This window comes from Loxodonta africana, chromosome 18 (genome assembly GCF_030014295.1).
Source record: "Loxodonta africana isolate mLoxAfr1 chromosome 18, mLoxAfr1.hap2, whole genome shotgun sequence".
NCBI classification, from domain to species: domain Eukaryota; kingdom Metazoa; phylum Chordata; class Mammalia; order Proboscidea; family Elephantidae; genus Loxodonta; species Loxodonta africana.
Window position 1 is genome coordinate 29185505 of NC_087359.1, and position 16657 is coordinate 29202161.

A 16657-nucleotide genomic window follows, 5' to 3' on the forward strand; every position below is an offset into this window, starting at 1 on the left:
ACCTAAATCTTAGTCCCCAAGGTTGCTGTGTGATCTTGGGGAAGCTACATGAATTCACTGGACCTCAGTTCTCTCACCTGTAGAAAGGGAGAGGCTGGAGGTCGGAAAAGGCACAAGTACATCCCATAATACAGAGCCTGTACAGAGAAGGCTCTCAGTAAATAAGAACTGCCTTATTATAGCCACAGAGATGTCCAGTCTCTTTGGCACTCAAGGGAGAAGGCTAAAGTGCACTAAGGACCAGGCTAGAGTCCACCATTGAACAAAGCCAACTGACCTACACAGGGATTATACCCATATTTTTGGCCTTATTCCATCCTTCTAGCTGAGATGACCAGCCACAAAGCACATTCTAGAAAGAACTGTGGAAGTAATTGTGTCATCTATAGCAGGAAATAGATGATGGGATGCTCAAAAGAGGTGATTGATGAGAGCTGAATGAAGGGCAAAAAGGTAGGCAGCAAGAGAAAACAATGAGGAATGGTGAAGCACTCTGGGAACCAGCAATATGACCACCCCTAGGCCTGAGGGTTTTAGGCCTGAAATGACAAGGAAAAAGGAGCAGTTACTGGGATTGGGAGGGCTGTGGCTATAGGAGAAGGTCACCCAACAACAAGTGGTCTTCAGTAGGAGAAAGCAGCCATGGGCATACCACTGCCAGGCAGAAAGGAAAGAGTGAGAATAAATACTCCTGCCTCTCTCCTCACTGGCCTTCTGCCAGTGCTTCCCATTGGCCAAACTCAACAGGAAACCAGAGGGCAAGGGAGCCTAGTTGATGCAATCCATTGAGGTCAGCCTCTAGGGCACAGAGCAAGGTAGAAAGTAGTTCTGGAGGGGAAAATGGAAAATATCCAGCATGGTATATTCTACATGGAAGTAGAAACTAAGTTTGTTTCAGTGAGAACTTGACAGACCATCAAAGCCTTTTGAAAATGCTCTTCACTATAATCACAGGTGGAAACTAGATTGACAGACGCACCCTGTGGGTCTGCTGATGGAAAGCAGTTGAGGGCTCATGCTCTTCCGGCAGTTCTGACTGTTCTGATGGCCTGTTGTGAATGTAACAGTGTCTGTTTACTAACAATCTGAGTTAAACTCAAGACGCAAGAGAAGTGTGACTTGGATGAGTTCAGTAATTCTCTGTGGATAAAGACTGAGGTAACTGTTGTTTAACACAAAAAACCTAGGATGTACTACAACTCCAGCTCATTGCAGGCACCGTGAGCCTACTGAGGGAACAAGCCTAGCTGAGGAAGCCCCTTAGCCCGGCTGTGGGGCTTGATGGACGCACTTCTGCTTCTGAGGCCCTAGTTCCTGCCCCACTCCCCAAACTTGGCTCATCTGGGCCCTCTTAGCCAACCCTCAGTGCTCTTCACTCTTCGAAAATAGGTTCCCTTCTCGAGAAGGGGCCTTGGCTGGTACCAAACCTAGACCAGTAAAAGGAAAGCTACAAAGCCAGAAAAGGCCTACGGCTGGTTTCAGCTAAGCCTAGCTCTTTAGCGACCTCAAGTAACTTTTTTATAACGCATTTTTTCCCATTAGTTTTTTCGTTTGTTTGTTTAATTCTAATTACAAAAATTGTAAACACACACAAGAATTTCCCTCAATAATAACTTTCAACATTTAAGTTAATGTCCTTTTTTTTCTTTTTGATCTATTAAAATACTGATACCCAGACCCCAACCCCAGATATTCTGATGTAATTGGTCTGGGGTGGAGCCAGGTATCAATATATAAAATATGTAAATTTATAAAAATCTGTATTATGAATATTTTACCACAGTAAAAAATAACTGTGGTAAAATATGCATAACATAGAATTTTAACTAACTGTGTGTGTGTGTGTTGTTTGTCTTCTTTATTTTTTGCCCAATTTTCTAGAAAGTCATTAAAGTTGACATTACAGTTTTCCTACCTTGGCTTGGTCCACAACAACCCCATGTGGTGGCCTGAAGCCAGCTCTGGAGAAAGTGACTCTTTAAATGTTCCGATTGGCTGATTGAAGTCGTTTTCTTACAAAGAGTGTTACTCCATGTCACCCATCCATTTCTATTCCATCATTTGCTTCTTTGAGGATTAGGAATAGTATCCGTAATAGTCTCAGGATCTGTCCACAGAACTGGAACCATTTTATGAGGCAGTTGTTAATTTACGTGGTGCCAAGACTTTTCCACCAGGAATCATCATTGCCCCAATATAACGGGACCGATTTGCCAAATGGGGAACAGTAGCGGATGGTGGTAACTAAATTATAAAACACTCACACAGTGCCTACTGCACGTCAGACACTATGCTCGAGATGCCATGGTGCATGAGGCCAACACAGTCACTGCCTTCTAGCGGGGACACTGTACGTGAGCAATAACTGCAGTGTGGGAGGGTCAGAACACAGATCCGCAGGCAGCTGGGCAAACATCTGCAGAGCGGTCTGACCTGGCCTCGGGACCACAGAGGGCCTCTCAGCAGAAGACCCTTGGGGGTGAAGTCTGAGACTTCTGAGACTGATACCTCCCTCGGGATCTGACCACAGATCAGAGATGTGCCCTTTAGGTGCCCAATGGGCACTGTCAGTGGTCCTTGAGAGTGTGGAGGGGCTTAGATCACAGTACATTGTCCTGGTTTGGTTCTGTACATCTAGGCAGGGGCTCCTAACTGTTGATCCTTAGTTTAGAGCAGTGGTTCTCAAGCATCAGCAGTCCCCAAACCAGTAACGTTAACATCACCTGGGAACTCATTAGAAATGTACATTCTCAGCCGCCATCCCAGACCCACTGAACCAGAACTCTGATGGATGTAGGCATGCCCAGAAACTGTTCTAACAGACCCTCCAGGTGATTCTGATGCATGCTGAAGTTGGAACCACTAGAGTCAAAAGTCATGTCTAAATAGGCCACTATAGGGCCCAAAATTATACCTTTTTTTCTCATTCTTTCTTCTGCCCACCCAACATCTATGTACTGCTAGGTACATAGCATGCACTATGTACCACACACTGTGCTAGGCACTAGGCATACAGAAGCAAAGAAGGCGGACCTGGCCCTTGCCCTCGCAGATCTTACATCCAGTCGGTTTCACTGAATCTTTTTGTTAATTCTTGCTTCTCATGCTTTGTGAAATACCCCTTCTACTTCTCTTTGCTCATTTTATCATAACGCCTTGGGAAGTCAGGAAGAGCGGGGATTGCCTCTCCCCTTCTATAAATGGAGTCACTTTGGCCCTGCTCAGTTAAGACTCTTTGCCCAAAGTCATGGCATTCCATGGCCCCAGGCTGCCCATCTTACAAGGCAGCGCTTTCTGTGTGCCCTAGTTCTGGAGGCCTTTGCCCACTGTGTGATAGAGATGTGCTCCTGCCGTCTTCCCAGGGCAGCACAGGAGAGTCTCAGCGGGCCTCTGGCTGGCGTCACCGGAAGCACAGGCCTGGCTCTGCTCCATCCCAGCCAAGGACAGATGTCCTCAGACACATGCAGTCACCTAATCACCCTCAAACCTGGGAGCATCTCTTGAACACATGTGACGACTCTGATAGAATGTTCCGCCAAGCTGTCAGCTTCTTCTGGTGGATAATATAGAGACTTTCCATGGCAGAAATGAATATTAACAAACTGAAGTGGGGGCAGGAAAAAAGAGGGAGAAACAGCTGGCAGGGGGGCTGAGCTCTCCCCAGCTCTTGTCCACAGCTTCGCGTGCCTTCTCTTTGTCAGACTCCCACCCTCTCCTCCCACGCCCACACCTCCAATCTGGTGCACCAAAGGGAACTGTGTGGGGGAGTCGGCGTGTGGCATGACTGGTCAGGGAAGAGTAGGCAAGGCATCGCTCTGATAACCAACGCTCCAAAATCAAGTTCCTTTTGCCCCTGCTGAACCAATCCCCAGGAACTCTGAGATACCAAAGCCCTCCCACTTGTAGCTGGGGAGCACAAAGATTGACTCTGAGTTGACTATCAGACACCCGCTCCCATTGGCTGGCCAAGTCCTTTTGTCATGCATCCCTGCTTTGCTGGCGCGCACACAGTGTGCAAAGGGCACACATAAAGGAGCTCAGCCTTCTAGATTTATGGTGCCGCGTGACAGGTCTCCTCCCACAGGCCAGAGGAAAGACACAATCTGCTAGAAGTGACTTTTCAAATGATCTGCAGAAAACATTAGTGGATATTTTCCCATCTGCATGCCTCCAGGCCTTACTGAGTCATAAAAAGTAAATGATTTCCCTCCAATGCTTTGACAAACCTGATAGTTCCAAGCCATTTCTAGCTGACTGATTTGCCATTATGCATCCGAGGGTATATGCACATTAAGGCTCACTGGCAAGAGCCAGAGTCGTCAGGGTCCCTTGCTGGAGGAGGCCACCGGAAAAGTATACAAGTGGCAAAGCTTAAATTGTTGGAGAAGCTAACGGGCACATTAGGAAGGCTTCTCGAAGGAGGTGGCTTGCGGGACGGCCTTAAAGGAGGTGGCAGGCACCAACTCAATTGTAGGAAGGTGGCAGGAGGCAATTAAAACAGAAAAAATGACAACAAGCAACCTCCTGTCTGTCCACTCTAGGCCAAGGCCAGGACAGCACAGAAGACAGAACCAGAGGCTAAAAATAGGAGGCATCACTGCTAGGCATTGTCACCAAGATCCAGAGTTGGCACTGATCCAGAGGGAAGAGTGCATGGATCTTTGCTGGACTTCAGCACCTCTTCTGGCAGCTCCTTTGTCCTGGAAGAGGTGTGCTGGGTGCCAACTTTCTGAGTTACCCTTGACCTAATGGGAGCAGGGAGATGGGCCCAGGCTGCTGCGGAAGGAAGGAAGATGAGGCACTGAAGTGGTCGCTGGGTCAAGTCTGAGCTTCAAGTCTCCTGGGAAAACAGTGACAGCTCCAACCTTTCCCAAGGGTGATGTAAGGGGCCATGGCCTCTGCTGAGAATGTCAGTCCCTGGGGCCTGGCTGCTTCCTGTACCGTCTGGCCCATCCCAGAGCACCCCCCCACTCTCCGCTCGTACGGATTGGTCATGAGGACAGATGGAGGATTAAAGTAGCATCCCCGCCTGCCTTCCGTAGAGGGGAAAGGGTCGTTACTAAAACCGCTCATTTATTGACAAACATGGTCTGTGAAGGGTCCCAAGGGTGAGGACTTGCAGTCCAGCCAAAGGAGTCGTGGTCAGCCAGATGGCCTGAACCTCCCCATGTCATACCCATTGGGAAAATGCACAAAGAAATAAACCTACCCCTCAAGAAAAAGCAGAAACGTTAACAAGTACAAGACACAACGTAGAAGACAAAGGCAAATGCTTAGGAGTCCTGGAGTAAAGGAACGACTGGAGCGATGAGGAAGTCACTTTGTGACAGCCGTAAAGAAAGTTACAGATACGACCTGGGAGAAAGAGGGGAGAGGGTCATTTAAAACAAATGCATGAAAACAAGCCAACAGACCAAAATGGAAGGAATGCAAGCAAAGGCACTGATGTTCACAGTGCCGTCTGAGACCCTGCCAGGCAGATGCTGTCTGGGGGTTTAGTGACAACAGACCAGCTGGGGCAGGGGCCTTAGCTGAGGCCATCATCAGGCTCAATTGTAAAGAGAGAAACTTACAGAGCTAAGGGCTAGGGCCCTTTCTGTGGGCCAACCAGGGATCTAGGGAAATAAAGCACCACTGTGGCATCTGTGTCCTCAGACTCTCCCGCAGAAAGGATTCTGCCTTTCTAAGACAAGATCTCATCATGATTACTCCTCTGCTCAAAGGCGCCACTAGCACCATGTCACATACAGCATGAAGTCCAAATTCCTCAGTTCTGACTAACCTGGTCTCCACCTCGCCATCTCCCCAGGCCATGCCAAAAAGGTTTAAGCCCCCCAAAAATTCTCCCCATATACTGCAGCCTCACCAGTGAGTAGGGAATTTGGCCCAACACACTCTCTGCTTGCCCTGCCCCTGTACCATTGCTAGCATTCAGTGCCTCTGTCTGAAGGGCCTCCACACCCCTCACAGCCATCTACCAAAGTCCCTCCCATCCGGCCAGGGCCACCAAAGACCACCTCCTCCAAGAAGCCTTCCTTCGTGTCATACTCAACTAATCTTACCCTTTCCATCTCCATTGTAGCACTGGATTCATTCAGTTTGTGTTAGAGCTGCTTCTGAATGAGCCTGTCTTCCATATCACAGGATGGGGTCTGTCTTAGTTCCCTACCAGTAAAACCAGTTGACTGCTTTTGGCAACCCCATGTGTGTCAGGGTGATTTTTTTGAAGTAGATCACCAGGCCTTTCTTCTGAGGTTTCTCTGGGTGGACTTGAACCTCCAACCTTACAGTTAGCAGCCAAACACATTAACTGTTTATACCACCCAGGGACCCCTATTAGTTTCCTATGACTGCCAAAACAAATTACCATAAACCGGGTGGCTTAAAACAACAGAAACTTACATTCTTTCAAGTTTTGGAGGCCAGAAGACTAAAAGCAAGATGTAGGCTGGGCTGTGCTCCCTCCAGAGGCTCTAGGCGAGAGCCTTTCCTTGCCTCTTCCAGCTCCTAGCGGCTCCAGGTGTTCCTTGGCCGATGGCTTCATGACTCCTATTTCTGCTTCTGTCTTCACATGGCCCACTCATCTCTATGTGTCTGTGTCTTATCCTCTTCTGCCTGCTCAATTCTCTCCTTTGGTCTTTTTCTTATAAAGACTTGTCATTGTATTTAGGGCCCACACGGATAATCCAGGATGATATCGTCTCAAGATCCTTAATTACGTCTGCAAATACCCTTTTTCCCAATGAGGCCACATTCACAGGTTCCTGAAGTTAGGACGTGTGCGTATCTTTTTTGAGGGTCACCATTCAACCCACCCCGGCAGGCCCTGTGTTCCCTATGACACCCAACGCAAAGCTTTGCATGTGTAACTGCTCAATAAATGTTAGTGGAATGGGATTAAGCCTGGAGAATGGTGCTTTTTCAGAGCATCCTCCTCCTCTAGGAAGGAGAGAATCCCTGGAGAATGACTGCCCCAACCTCCACCCTGAATCTCTTCCTTCCCCATTCTCTGGTCTCCAAGGTGGGCCTTGTCTCGGGGATTGGGTTCTTGTCCCATTTCTTGCCACCCCTTGGCCTTGTTACCCTCCACTCCATGATTTAGATCATGAATATTTTATACATGAACTTAAGAGCCTCCTTTTCCATATTTAGGCACAAAATGAGCTGATGAATTCAGGCTTGTACCTGGTACTGTTGCTTCACCTCTATGAACAGCGGTTTGCAGAACTGATGAGACTCAACTACAGCCGGGTTGCAAGGGAGAGGGTAAGTCTGGCTCTAACCCAGAGCCATCTGGCAGCAGTTCTAAAAACCTCATAGTGTTACTTAGTAGATGCACAATCTGTTAAGGTCCTCATGGTAGGATATGGGACTGTCATTGTTAAGACTAAGACTTTACAGTTGTAGTGTATACACAGTGGCCCTCTGGCTGTAAAGTGATAATCACACAATTGTTTGCTATTAACATAAGCAGTAATTAAATGGTCATCAATGATCATATAAGTGAGTCCCCACGGATATTTGCCCCTCAAAATAGAAGCTAGCAAGGATGCTGAGACTAGGGGTGCATCATGTATGGGCATGCCCACTGCCAAGCATGGAGGGTCCATGAAAGCCAGGACTTCCCTATGGAAGAGCTGTTTAAATAGCGATCAAACCATAAGGGGGCCTCTCTGGGTATTGTGTTTTGGAGCCCATGGTAAATTGTGCATGCGTGTGTGTGTGTGTGTGTCGTGTGTGCACGTCCACAAATGTGTGTGCCTGCTGGAGGAGACAGACTACCAAGAAATAAAGGTGCTGATATATTACCATATGTCATTAGAGAAGTGACAGTGTATTTACCAGGAATGTAAATACGTTGTCGCTGCCCTTCCTTTAAGAAGAAATCCAGGCTCCTCTAGGAGGCATCGTGTGGTGTGGAGGGAGAATTTTGGCTCTACCACTAACTGGTGGCTAGTCATAGCAATGTCTTTAACCCTCAGTGGAATCATTCTCATGGAAAAATGACTGACCTCTGAAGTGTCCTAGTATACTTGGTCATATTCAAGTCAGGACCATGGGCCCAAAGATCTTCTTTCTTCATTAAATGCCTCTCTGTGGCCAGGCCAGCAGAGAGCATTGCCAGGCTTGGGGACACCTCCCTTACCTTAAGGTCATGCCAGGGACTGGTATGCTTTTAGTTTTTAGATTCTCAGACTTAGAGACTTAGAACTTGACCTCCATTCATGTCAGAAGGCCATGACTGGAAAGTAAGCCAGAGTGGCAGTGGACAAGCCATCAAAGCTGCCACGATAAACAGTTTATGTGACCCTCTGCCACCCCACCCATGTACCTCTCTTTCTTCTTTCTCTTCACTTTCTTTTTCCTCTTCTTCCTTTTCCTCTTTCTCCCTCCCTCTCTCTCTTTCTCTCAATCTACCTGTCTCTCCCCTCCCCTCCCCTCCCCTCCCCTCCCCTCCCCTCCCCTCCCCTCCCCTCCCCTCCCCTCCCCTCCCCCCTCCTCACCCTCTCCCCACCCTCTCCCCTCTCCCCCCACCTTCAAATGAACAAGAGGCATCTACTGGCATCAGTCACTGCTTAGAAGTTGGAATTCAATGATTCCAAGCGTTCTTCACACACAGCAGACCCTTCCTGGCTGTGGGCTGTATCGTTTAGAGCCATCCTATTAAGAATGCTGAGTTCCAACCGTTACTCATGAGTATTCTAGATTTGTTCCTACTTTTTTTTTCTGATTTGAATTCTCCCTTAGACCCTAAACTCTCAATTAAGAAAACAGGCTGGGCCCTTGCCAAGATATCTTCTCAGGAATCTCACCCTCTTTTTGACCCAGGCCTGTCCTTCCTTAACTCTTTCATGGTTTTAATGGTGATGTAAATTCCTCAGAGAAATACATTTAAAAAACAGAAAAGAATGTACAGGAAGCAGGAAACGATCCTTTGTTAACATTTCTGTAACCTCATTTTCATGACTCCACATTTTTTAATGAACATTTTATTGCATGTTGAACTTCAAAGCACCCAGAGTTGATATAGGTTGCAGATGGCCCCAACATCACTGAGCTAATGCAAGCAAGATTAGTAGCCACCAGGACTGTTTAGCAAACATAAGAAGACAACAAACAGTATAATCACTGGATTAAAACCAAGGCCCTAAAACATTGGCTTCTGACTCTGAAGAACCTTCTTCAGAGGTCCTAGAGAAAAGGAGTTACACCAGCATCAAGCTGGGAATCAGGGCAGAAGGAAAGAGAAAGGCCTGGGCAATGCTCTTCTCTTACCATAACCCTGAAATAGCTCTCATCCACTTAAACCACCGAGCAATAACTGGTGCAAATAACCAGTTAAGAGGTGCACAAATGGAAGTAGGAAACCAAATGGCTTTTGTCAAATTCAGACTTCTTGATTTAAGTCTCAGTATAGCATTTAGCAAAAAAAAAAAAAAAAGGCACTAGAAACCCTCCTTCCCTCTCCTTTATCTACCAGAACTGGAGAACTCATTCCCATTGGGCTTCTTGATTGTGTCTTATTAAGGAACCAGTAAGGAATGCTTGTTAATTGTGATGATCATTCATTCATACACTGCCCTGTACCAGATGCTGAGATGGGGGTCAGGGAAAGTGGCCACGAGGCATAACAACATGATTTCTCTTTCTTTGAGGAACTTATGAACAAGTTGAGGGATGAGACTCGCGTAATTAGAGAACCAGGAAATAAACGGAAAGCAGCACTTGGGCAAGAGAGCCAGCAGACAGCAAAATTCAGTTGTTCTTAGGTGCTGTTGAGTCAGTTCCGACTCACAGCGACCCCATGCACCACAGAACGAAACACTGCCCGGTCCTGCACCACCCTTACAATCGTTGTTATGCTTGAGCCCATTGTTGCAGCCACTGTATCAATCCATCTTGTTGAGGCTCTTCCTCTTTTCCACTGACTATACTTTACCAAGCATGATGTCCTTCTCCAGGGACTGATCCCTCCTCACGACATGTCCAAGATATGTGAGAAGTACTCTCGCCATTCTTGCTTCTAAGGAGCATTCTGGTTGTACTTCTTCCAAGACAGATATGTTCATTCTTTTGGCAATCCATGGTATATTCAGTATTCTTCGTCAACACCACAATTCAAAGGCGTCAGTTCTTCTTTGGTTTCCCTTATTCATTGTCCAGCTTTCACATGCATATGATGTGATTGAAAATACCATGGCTTGGGTCAGGCGCACCTTAGTCTTCAAGGGGACATCTTTGCTTTTGAACACTTTAAAGAGGTCTTTTGCTGCACATTTGCCCAATGCAATGTGTCTTTTGATTTCTTGACTGCTTCTTCCATGGATGTTGATTGTGGATCCAAGTACAATGAAATCCTTGACAACTTCAATCTTTTCTCCGTTTATCATGATGTTGGTTATTGGTCCAGTTGAGAGGATTTTTGTTTTCTTTATGTTGAGGTGTAATCCATACTGAAGGCTGTGTTCTTTGATCTTCATTAGTAAGTGCTTCAAGTCCTCTTCCCTTTCAGCAAGCAAGGTTGTGTCATCCGCATAATGCAGGTGGTTAATGCGTCTTCCTGATGTCCCCTTCTTCTTCATGTAGTCCAGCTTCCTGGATTATTTGCTCAGCATACAGACTGAATAGGTATGGTGAAAGAATACAACCCTGACGCACACCTTTCCTGACTTTAAACCATGCAGTATCCCCTTGTTCTGTTCAAACAACTGCCTCTTGATCTATGTACAGATTCCTCATGAGCACAATTAAGTGTTCTGGAATTCCCATTCTCCGCAGTGTTATCCTTAATTTGTTATGATCCACACAGTCGAATGCCTGTGCATAGTCAGTAAAACACAGGTGAACATCCTTCTGGTATTCTCTGCTTTCAGCCAGGATCCATCTGACATCAGCAATGATATCCCTGGTTCCACATCCTTTTCTGAATCCAGGCTGAATTTTTGGCAGTTCCCTGTCAATATACTGCTGCAGCCACTTTTGAATGATCTTCAGCACGATTTTACTTGCGTGTGATATTAATGATATTGTTTGATAATTTCTGCATTCAGTTGGGTCACCTTTCTTGGGAATACGCATAAATACAGATCTCTTCCTGTGGATAGGCCAGGTTAGCTATCTTCCAAATTTCTTGGCATAGACAAGTCAGCACTTCCAGCACTGCGTCTGTTCGTTGAAACATCTCAGTTGATATTCTGTCAATTCCTGGAGCCTTATTTTTCACCAGTGCCTTCAGTGCAGCTTGGACCTCTTCCTTCAGTACCATCAGTTCCTGATCATATGCTACTCTTGAAATGATTGAACATCAACCAGTTCTTTTTGGTATAATGACTCTGTGTATTCCTTCCATCTTCTTTTGATGCTTTCTGCGTTGTTTAATATTTTCCCCATAGAATCCTTCAGTATTGCAGCTCGAGGCTTGAATTTTTTCTTCAGTTCTTTCAGCTGGAGAAATGTCAAGCATGTTCCTCCCTTTTGGTTTTCTATCTCCAGCTCTTTACACATGTCCTTAAAATACTTTACTTTGTCTTCTCGAGCTGCCCTTTGAAATCTTCCATTCAGTTCTTTTACTTCATCATTTCTTCCTTTTGCTTTAGCTGCTTGACATTCAAGAGCAAGTTTCAGAGTCTCTTCTGACATCCATTTTCATCTTTTCTTTCTTTCCTGTCTTTTTAATGTCCTCTTGCTTTCCTCATATATGATGTCCTTGAAGTCATTCCACAATTCTTCTGGTCTTCAGTCATTAGTGTTCAATGCATCAAATCTATTCTTGAGATGGTCTCTAAATTCAGGTGGGATATACTCAAGGTTGTACTTTGGCTCTGGTGGACTTGTTCTAAATTTATTCAATTTCAACTCGAACTTGCGTGGGAGCAATTGATGGTCTGTTCCACAGTCTGCCCCTGGCCTTGTTCTAACTGATGACATTGAGCTTTTCCATCGTCTCTTTCCACATATGTAGTCAATTTGATTCCTGTGTATTCCACCTGGCAAGGTCCATGTGTATAGTTGCTGTTTATGCTAATGAAAAAAGGTATTTGTAATGAAGAATTCGTTGGTCTTACAAAATTGTATCATGATCTGTGGCATCATTTCTATCACCTAGACCATATTTTCCAACTACTGATCCTTCTTCTTTGTTTCCAACTTTTGCATTCCAACCACCAGTAATTATCAATACATCCTAATTGCATGTTTGGTCAATTTCAGACTGCAGAACCTGGTAAAAGTCTTCAATTTCTTCATCTTTGGCCTTAGTGGTTGGTGTGTACATTTGAATAACAGTCGTATTAACTGGTCTTCCTTTTGGGCATATGGGTATTGTCCTATCACTGACAGCATTGTACTTCAGGATAGATCTTGAAATGTTCTTTTTGATGACAAATGCAATGCCAGTCCTCTTCAGGGTATCATTCCCGGCATAGTAGATCATATGACTGTTCGATTCAAAATGGCCAATATCAGTTCATTTCAGGTCACTAATGCCTAGGATATCAATGTTTATTTGTTCCTTTTCATTTTTGACAATTTCCAATTTTCCTAGATTCATACTTCGTACATTTCATGTTCCAATTATTAATGGATGTTTGCAGCTGTTTCTTCTCATTTTGAGTCGTGCCACATCAGCAAATGAAGGTCCCAAAAGCTTTACTCCATCCACGTCATTAAGGTCGACTCTACTTTGAGGAGGCAGCTCTTCCCCAGTCTTCTTTTGAGTGCCTTCCAACCTGGGGGGCTCATCTTCCAGCACCGTATCAGACAATGTTCTGCCGCTATTCATAAGGTTTTCACTGGATAATTATTTTCAGAAGTAGACTGCCGGGTCCTTCTTCCTAGTCTGTCTTAGTCTGGAAGCTCAGCCAAAAACTGTCCATCATGGGTAACCCTGCTGGTATCTGGCATAGCTTCCAGCATCACAGCAACACGCAAGCCCCCACAGTAGGACAAACTGAGAGACATGTGGATGAGCAAAATTCTAAAGGCTGTGAAGTTGACAACATAAGATCTTCTCTGGCTGGGATATCCTGAAGTTTTCAGCAATTCTAGAAGCAATTTGTCTTACCAGTGAGTTTGTGAGTTTTTGAAGGCAAGGCCAGGCCTTCTACACTTCTTCCATGAAGCAGGCACATAGTGGGTCTTATTTGACTGCCATGTATGACCCAGGCACTATAGGTGTTAGGAGCGTTGAGTGATTACGAAGTGCCCAATGACTGCCAAATAAGGAGTAGTCTGCATGGGTCAGGGCATGGAAACCTTACCTCTGTTGAACCCCACACTCATCCAGTGCCTAGAAAATACCTGGCACATACTAGATGCTCAATAACTTTTGCATTCACAAACAGTGAACTAATGATTCAGAACCTATTTCTTCCAAGAAGAGAGTTTTGAGTCACTTTCTAGAGAAAGTGATAGCAAAAATTTGTGGAGAGAAAAGTAAAGGAACACTCTCGAGTTCAAGATTTATTCAAAGATTTACTACATGTCTACTATGTGTCAGGTCTAAACTAGATCCTGGGGATACAAAGTAATTAAGACACTCCTTGCCCATAAGGGACTCAGAATCTACAGAACAGACGTGTAGCCAAGAATATTAAAAAAAAAAAAAAAAGTGTCTGTGTTATGATAGAAATCAAGCCAGGTGTGAAGGAACATGGAGCAGAGTTAGGCAAAAAGAAGAGTGACTGTTCTTGGGCTCCCCCCTTCTATTCCTTCTCCAAGGTAGCTTCCCCAAGATCTTCAGGTTTGAAAGCCAGCGCTTCAGAGGACTTGCTTTTAATCCAGTTAGGTTGTAATCTTTGCTATGCATCTTCCCACTGTTTTGGGAGTCTGATAGCAAAGGTGCTTCCATTATTGCTCCCATGAACTGATCAACTGAGAAGGTGACGTTTAAACTGAATCTTGGAGACTTTACCAGATAGGCAAGGGTAGGTAGGAGGCAAAGGGCATTCCATGCAGAGGGAAGTGCACATGCAAGGGCTCAGAGACTTGACAAGATCTGGCATGCTTGGGGAACGTCAAGGAGTTGAGTGTGGCCAGGGCCTGGCAGGAAGTGAGCTTGGAGGCACAGGCAGGATGCAGGACTTGCAAGGTTTGAGTTCTACTCTGGAGTGCCATGGAAAGGCTTTTCACCTGGAGTCAAGAGGTTTGCACCTTTGGAAGCTAACTCAGGCAACCATGTGGAGGGTGACCTGGAGGGGGAAGAAACTGGAGGCAGAGAGACCAGCTGGGAGCCTATTACGGTAGTACTGGGTAGCTGGGTTCACGTGGGGAGCACTGAAGATGGGAAGGACTGACTTGGGTGGGTCCGGGGTAAGGTATGGGCTGAAGGAAGGCACTGAATGTTAATCTCTGCAAGTGCCCAGTAAGAAACTGGCCTTTTCTCACTTCAGAGGCTCATGGTTAGAGTGTCTTCAAAGAACAAAGGACCCCATCAGACTCAGCTGGCCCCACCTGGCTCACTACTGAGTCTGATGGGGACATAGGGCTGCCCTGAGATAAAGAAAAAAAAAAAAAAATAGATAAAGGGACATACTAAATAGACTTGCCTTCTTTCCCTTGTTGCACCCATGCTGGGTGCATAATTATTCAGGGCCTGCTCCCCTAAGGCCTCTGTCCTTGGCTTCCTCCTAACCATAGGTCTTGTCCCTACCATGCTCCCTCCCTCCCCCACCCCCAATGAAATACACCTGTACCATGAGCTCTCCTCTCTGCCTGCCATGGCAAGGACCCCTAGATGCCTAGGTGCCTAACTAGCAAAAACAGTAACAGAAAGAATCCCCGTCACTGTGCTAAAAGGCAAGGGCAGAAGGGACCCAGGCCTTCCTTCACATGGTCTCCGAGAGTCAGCTACCTCCTTTGCTCCAGGTGTGCTGTTGATAATGGAAACTTCAGGATAGGTGGGAGGGGAGGGGAGTGCAGTGGCTGGCATGGGAGGCAGGTAGGGTCTTGAAGTAGTTCTCAAAGCCCACAGGTACATTCCCATGTGAGGCTGGATGGACCTCTAGGCGCCCTCCCCATTTACATCATTTCTACAAAATCATAAACTCTTGATTTCAAGGACCACGTCTACCCAAAATACGGTCCATAGTTGGGAGAACTTCCCTACTTACCAAGATGGAATTTCCTAGTGGAGTGTAAGAGATGGTTAGAGTGATACTATCACCTGACACAGACTGGGCCCTTCTGAATCTAGAGGCAGGTTGAGGTCACTCAGCAGCCCAGGGAAAATGAAGGCAGTGGCTAGCACAGTCCTGATGTATAATTTACCAGGTAATGGGGACCTGCTACTCTAGAAATTCCATCCCTCCCTAGCTCTTCACCTGGCCTGCGGGTGAGAGGCACCCTCCCTCTCCTCGGGCACAGACAGAAAGGCACTCAGGAACAACAACTGCCTCTGCACTGGCCAGGCAGTTGCCCCAGTAACAGTGTCCAGCACCCCTTGTTTTGCCCTCCAGCCTGTCACAAAGTCTCTCTTCTGCCGGGGGAAGAGCACTATCCCTCCTGCCCCAGAGCTCACATCCTTGCTGCCTGGTACAATGGGCTCCCACGGAGTACACAGTGTTTCTTATTGTGGCATAAAATGCCATAAAGTCAGAACAAAGAGGGAGCCCAGAGCCTTGATGGGCCTGCTGCTTCCTGCCAGGCGGAGAATACAACCGATTGTTTAAAAGCCAGTGGTGAGGCAAGTGGCCAATTAACAAGGCCTTCACCCCCACGGCCTGTAAATGCGATTCAAACGTCAGAAGGGGATGCTGCTTTTCAGATCAGTTGCTGAAAGGAAGCACGTCTGCTCTCACTGCCAAATTTAGAAGCCCTGATACTGCAAAGGTGACCCAGGTTATCTCTGAGGCAGTCTTTAGGACTAAGCTAAGCCCTCTTGATGCTGAGTATTAACCCTGCCCTGGGCACTCCACCCACTTCCCTGCCTCTTTAAGGTGATGTAAGAGATTCCTAGAATATTCCTGAGACTAGGGAGTTACACATCTGTTCACAATTGCATTGGGAAAAAAAAAAAAATACAATTCATTTCTCATTGTCTTCTTTCTCATAGTTGTCAAGAAATTACCGACAAGCCAGGCCGGAAGAAAATGAAAGTAGGTTTGGGGGGCAGTCCTGCCATTCTGAGGGTTTGCTAATTTTCTCTTTCCCTGTTACTGTGCTGAAACTAATACTGTGGAAGGAAGTAATGACCACCACCCAGAGGCAAAAATAACCCCACAAAGCTTGGGAAATTCTAGCTGCAGAAAGCAATCAGGAAGGCAAGTTCAAGTATGCTGGCTGCAGAGCAGATACGAATTTTAATTCATCCTGAAAGCAAGGAAGAGGGCCAAAAAGGGGAAAGGGGGTATTGTGGTAGGATGACTTGCACCTCGTTTGTTGTTTGTTTTTTTTTTCTTGCTGGGATTCTCCTGTGTACAGTACTGCGTGAGCCTCTCGGTTTTTTACTGCCAGGGTCCTCTGGGTTTTTCCTTCCCAAGCCCTGGATGAGGGCTGCTCAGTCATTACCCAGAGGCTAGTGGCTTTATTGGATTTTCTCACCTTTTGGCCTGATCAAGTAGGTCTGCTGGATTCAGAGGTTGAACAGGGAAAACTGGTCTCCTGAGGAAAGTCCCTCAAAGGAGGCAGGACAGCTCTCCTCAAACAGGTTGGAGAAAAG

The 16657-nt window shown here is 46.2% G+C and overlaps 1 protein-coding gene across 1 annotated transcript in view; it reads left to right on the plus strand.

Moving 5' to 3' along the window:
* Positions 1-16198, plus strand: part of MARCHF10 (membrane associated ring-CH-type finger 10) — a 93157-nt gene extending 76959 nt beyond the window's left edge. The window contains 3 exon segments of the mRNA XM_064270958.1: positions 7153-7266; positions 16052-16097; positions 16100-16198. Of these exon segments, the coding sequence (XP_064127028.1) occupies positions 7153-7266; positions 16052-16097; positions 16100-16125 (186 nt within the window). The 3' untranslated portion in view covers positions 16126-16198.
* Positions 16199-16657: the final 459 nt, after the last annotated feature.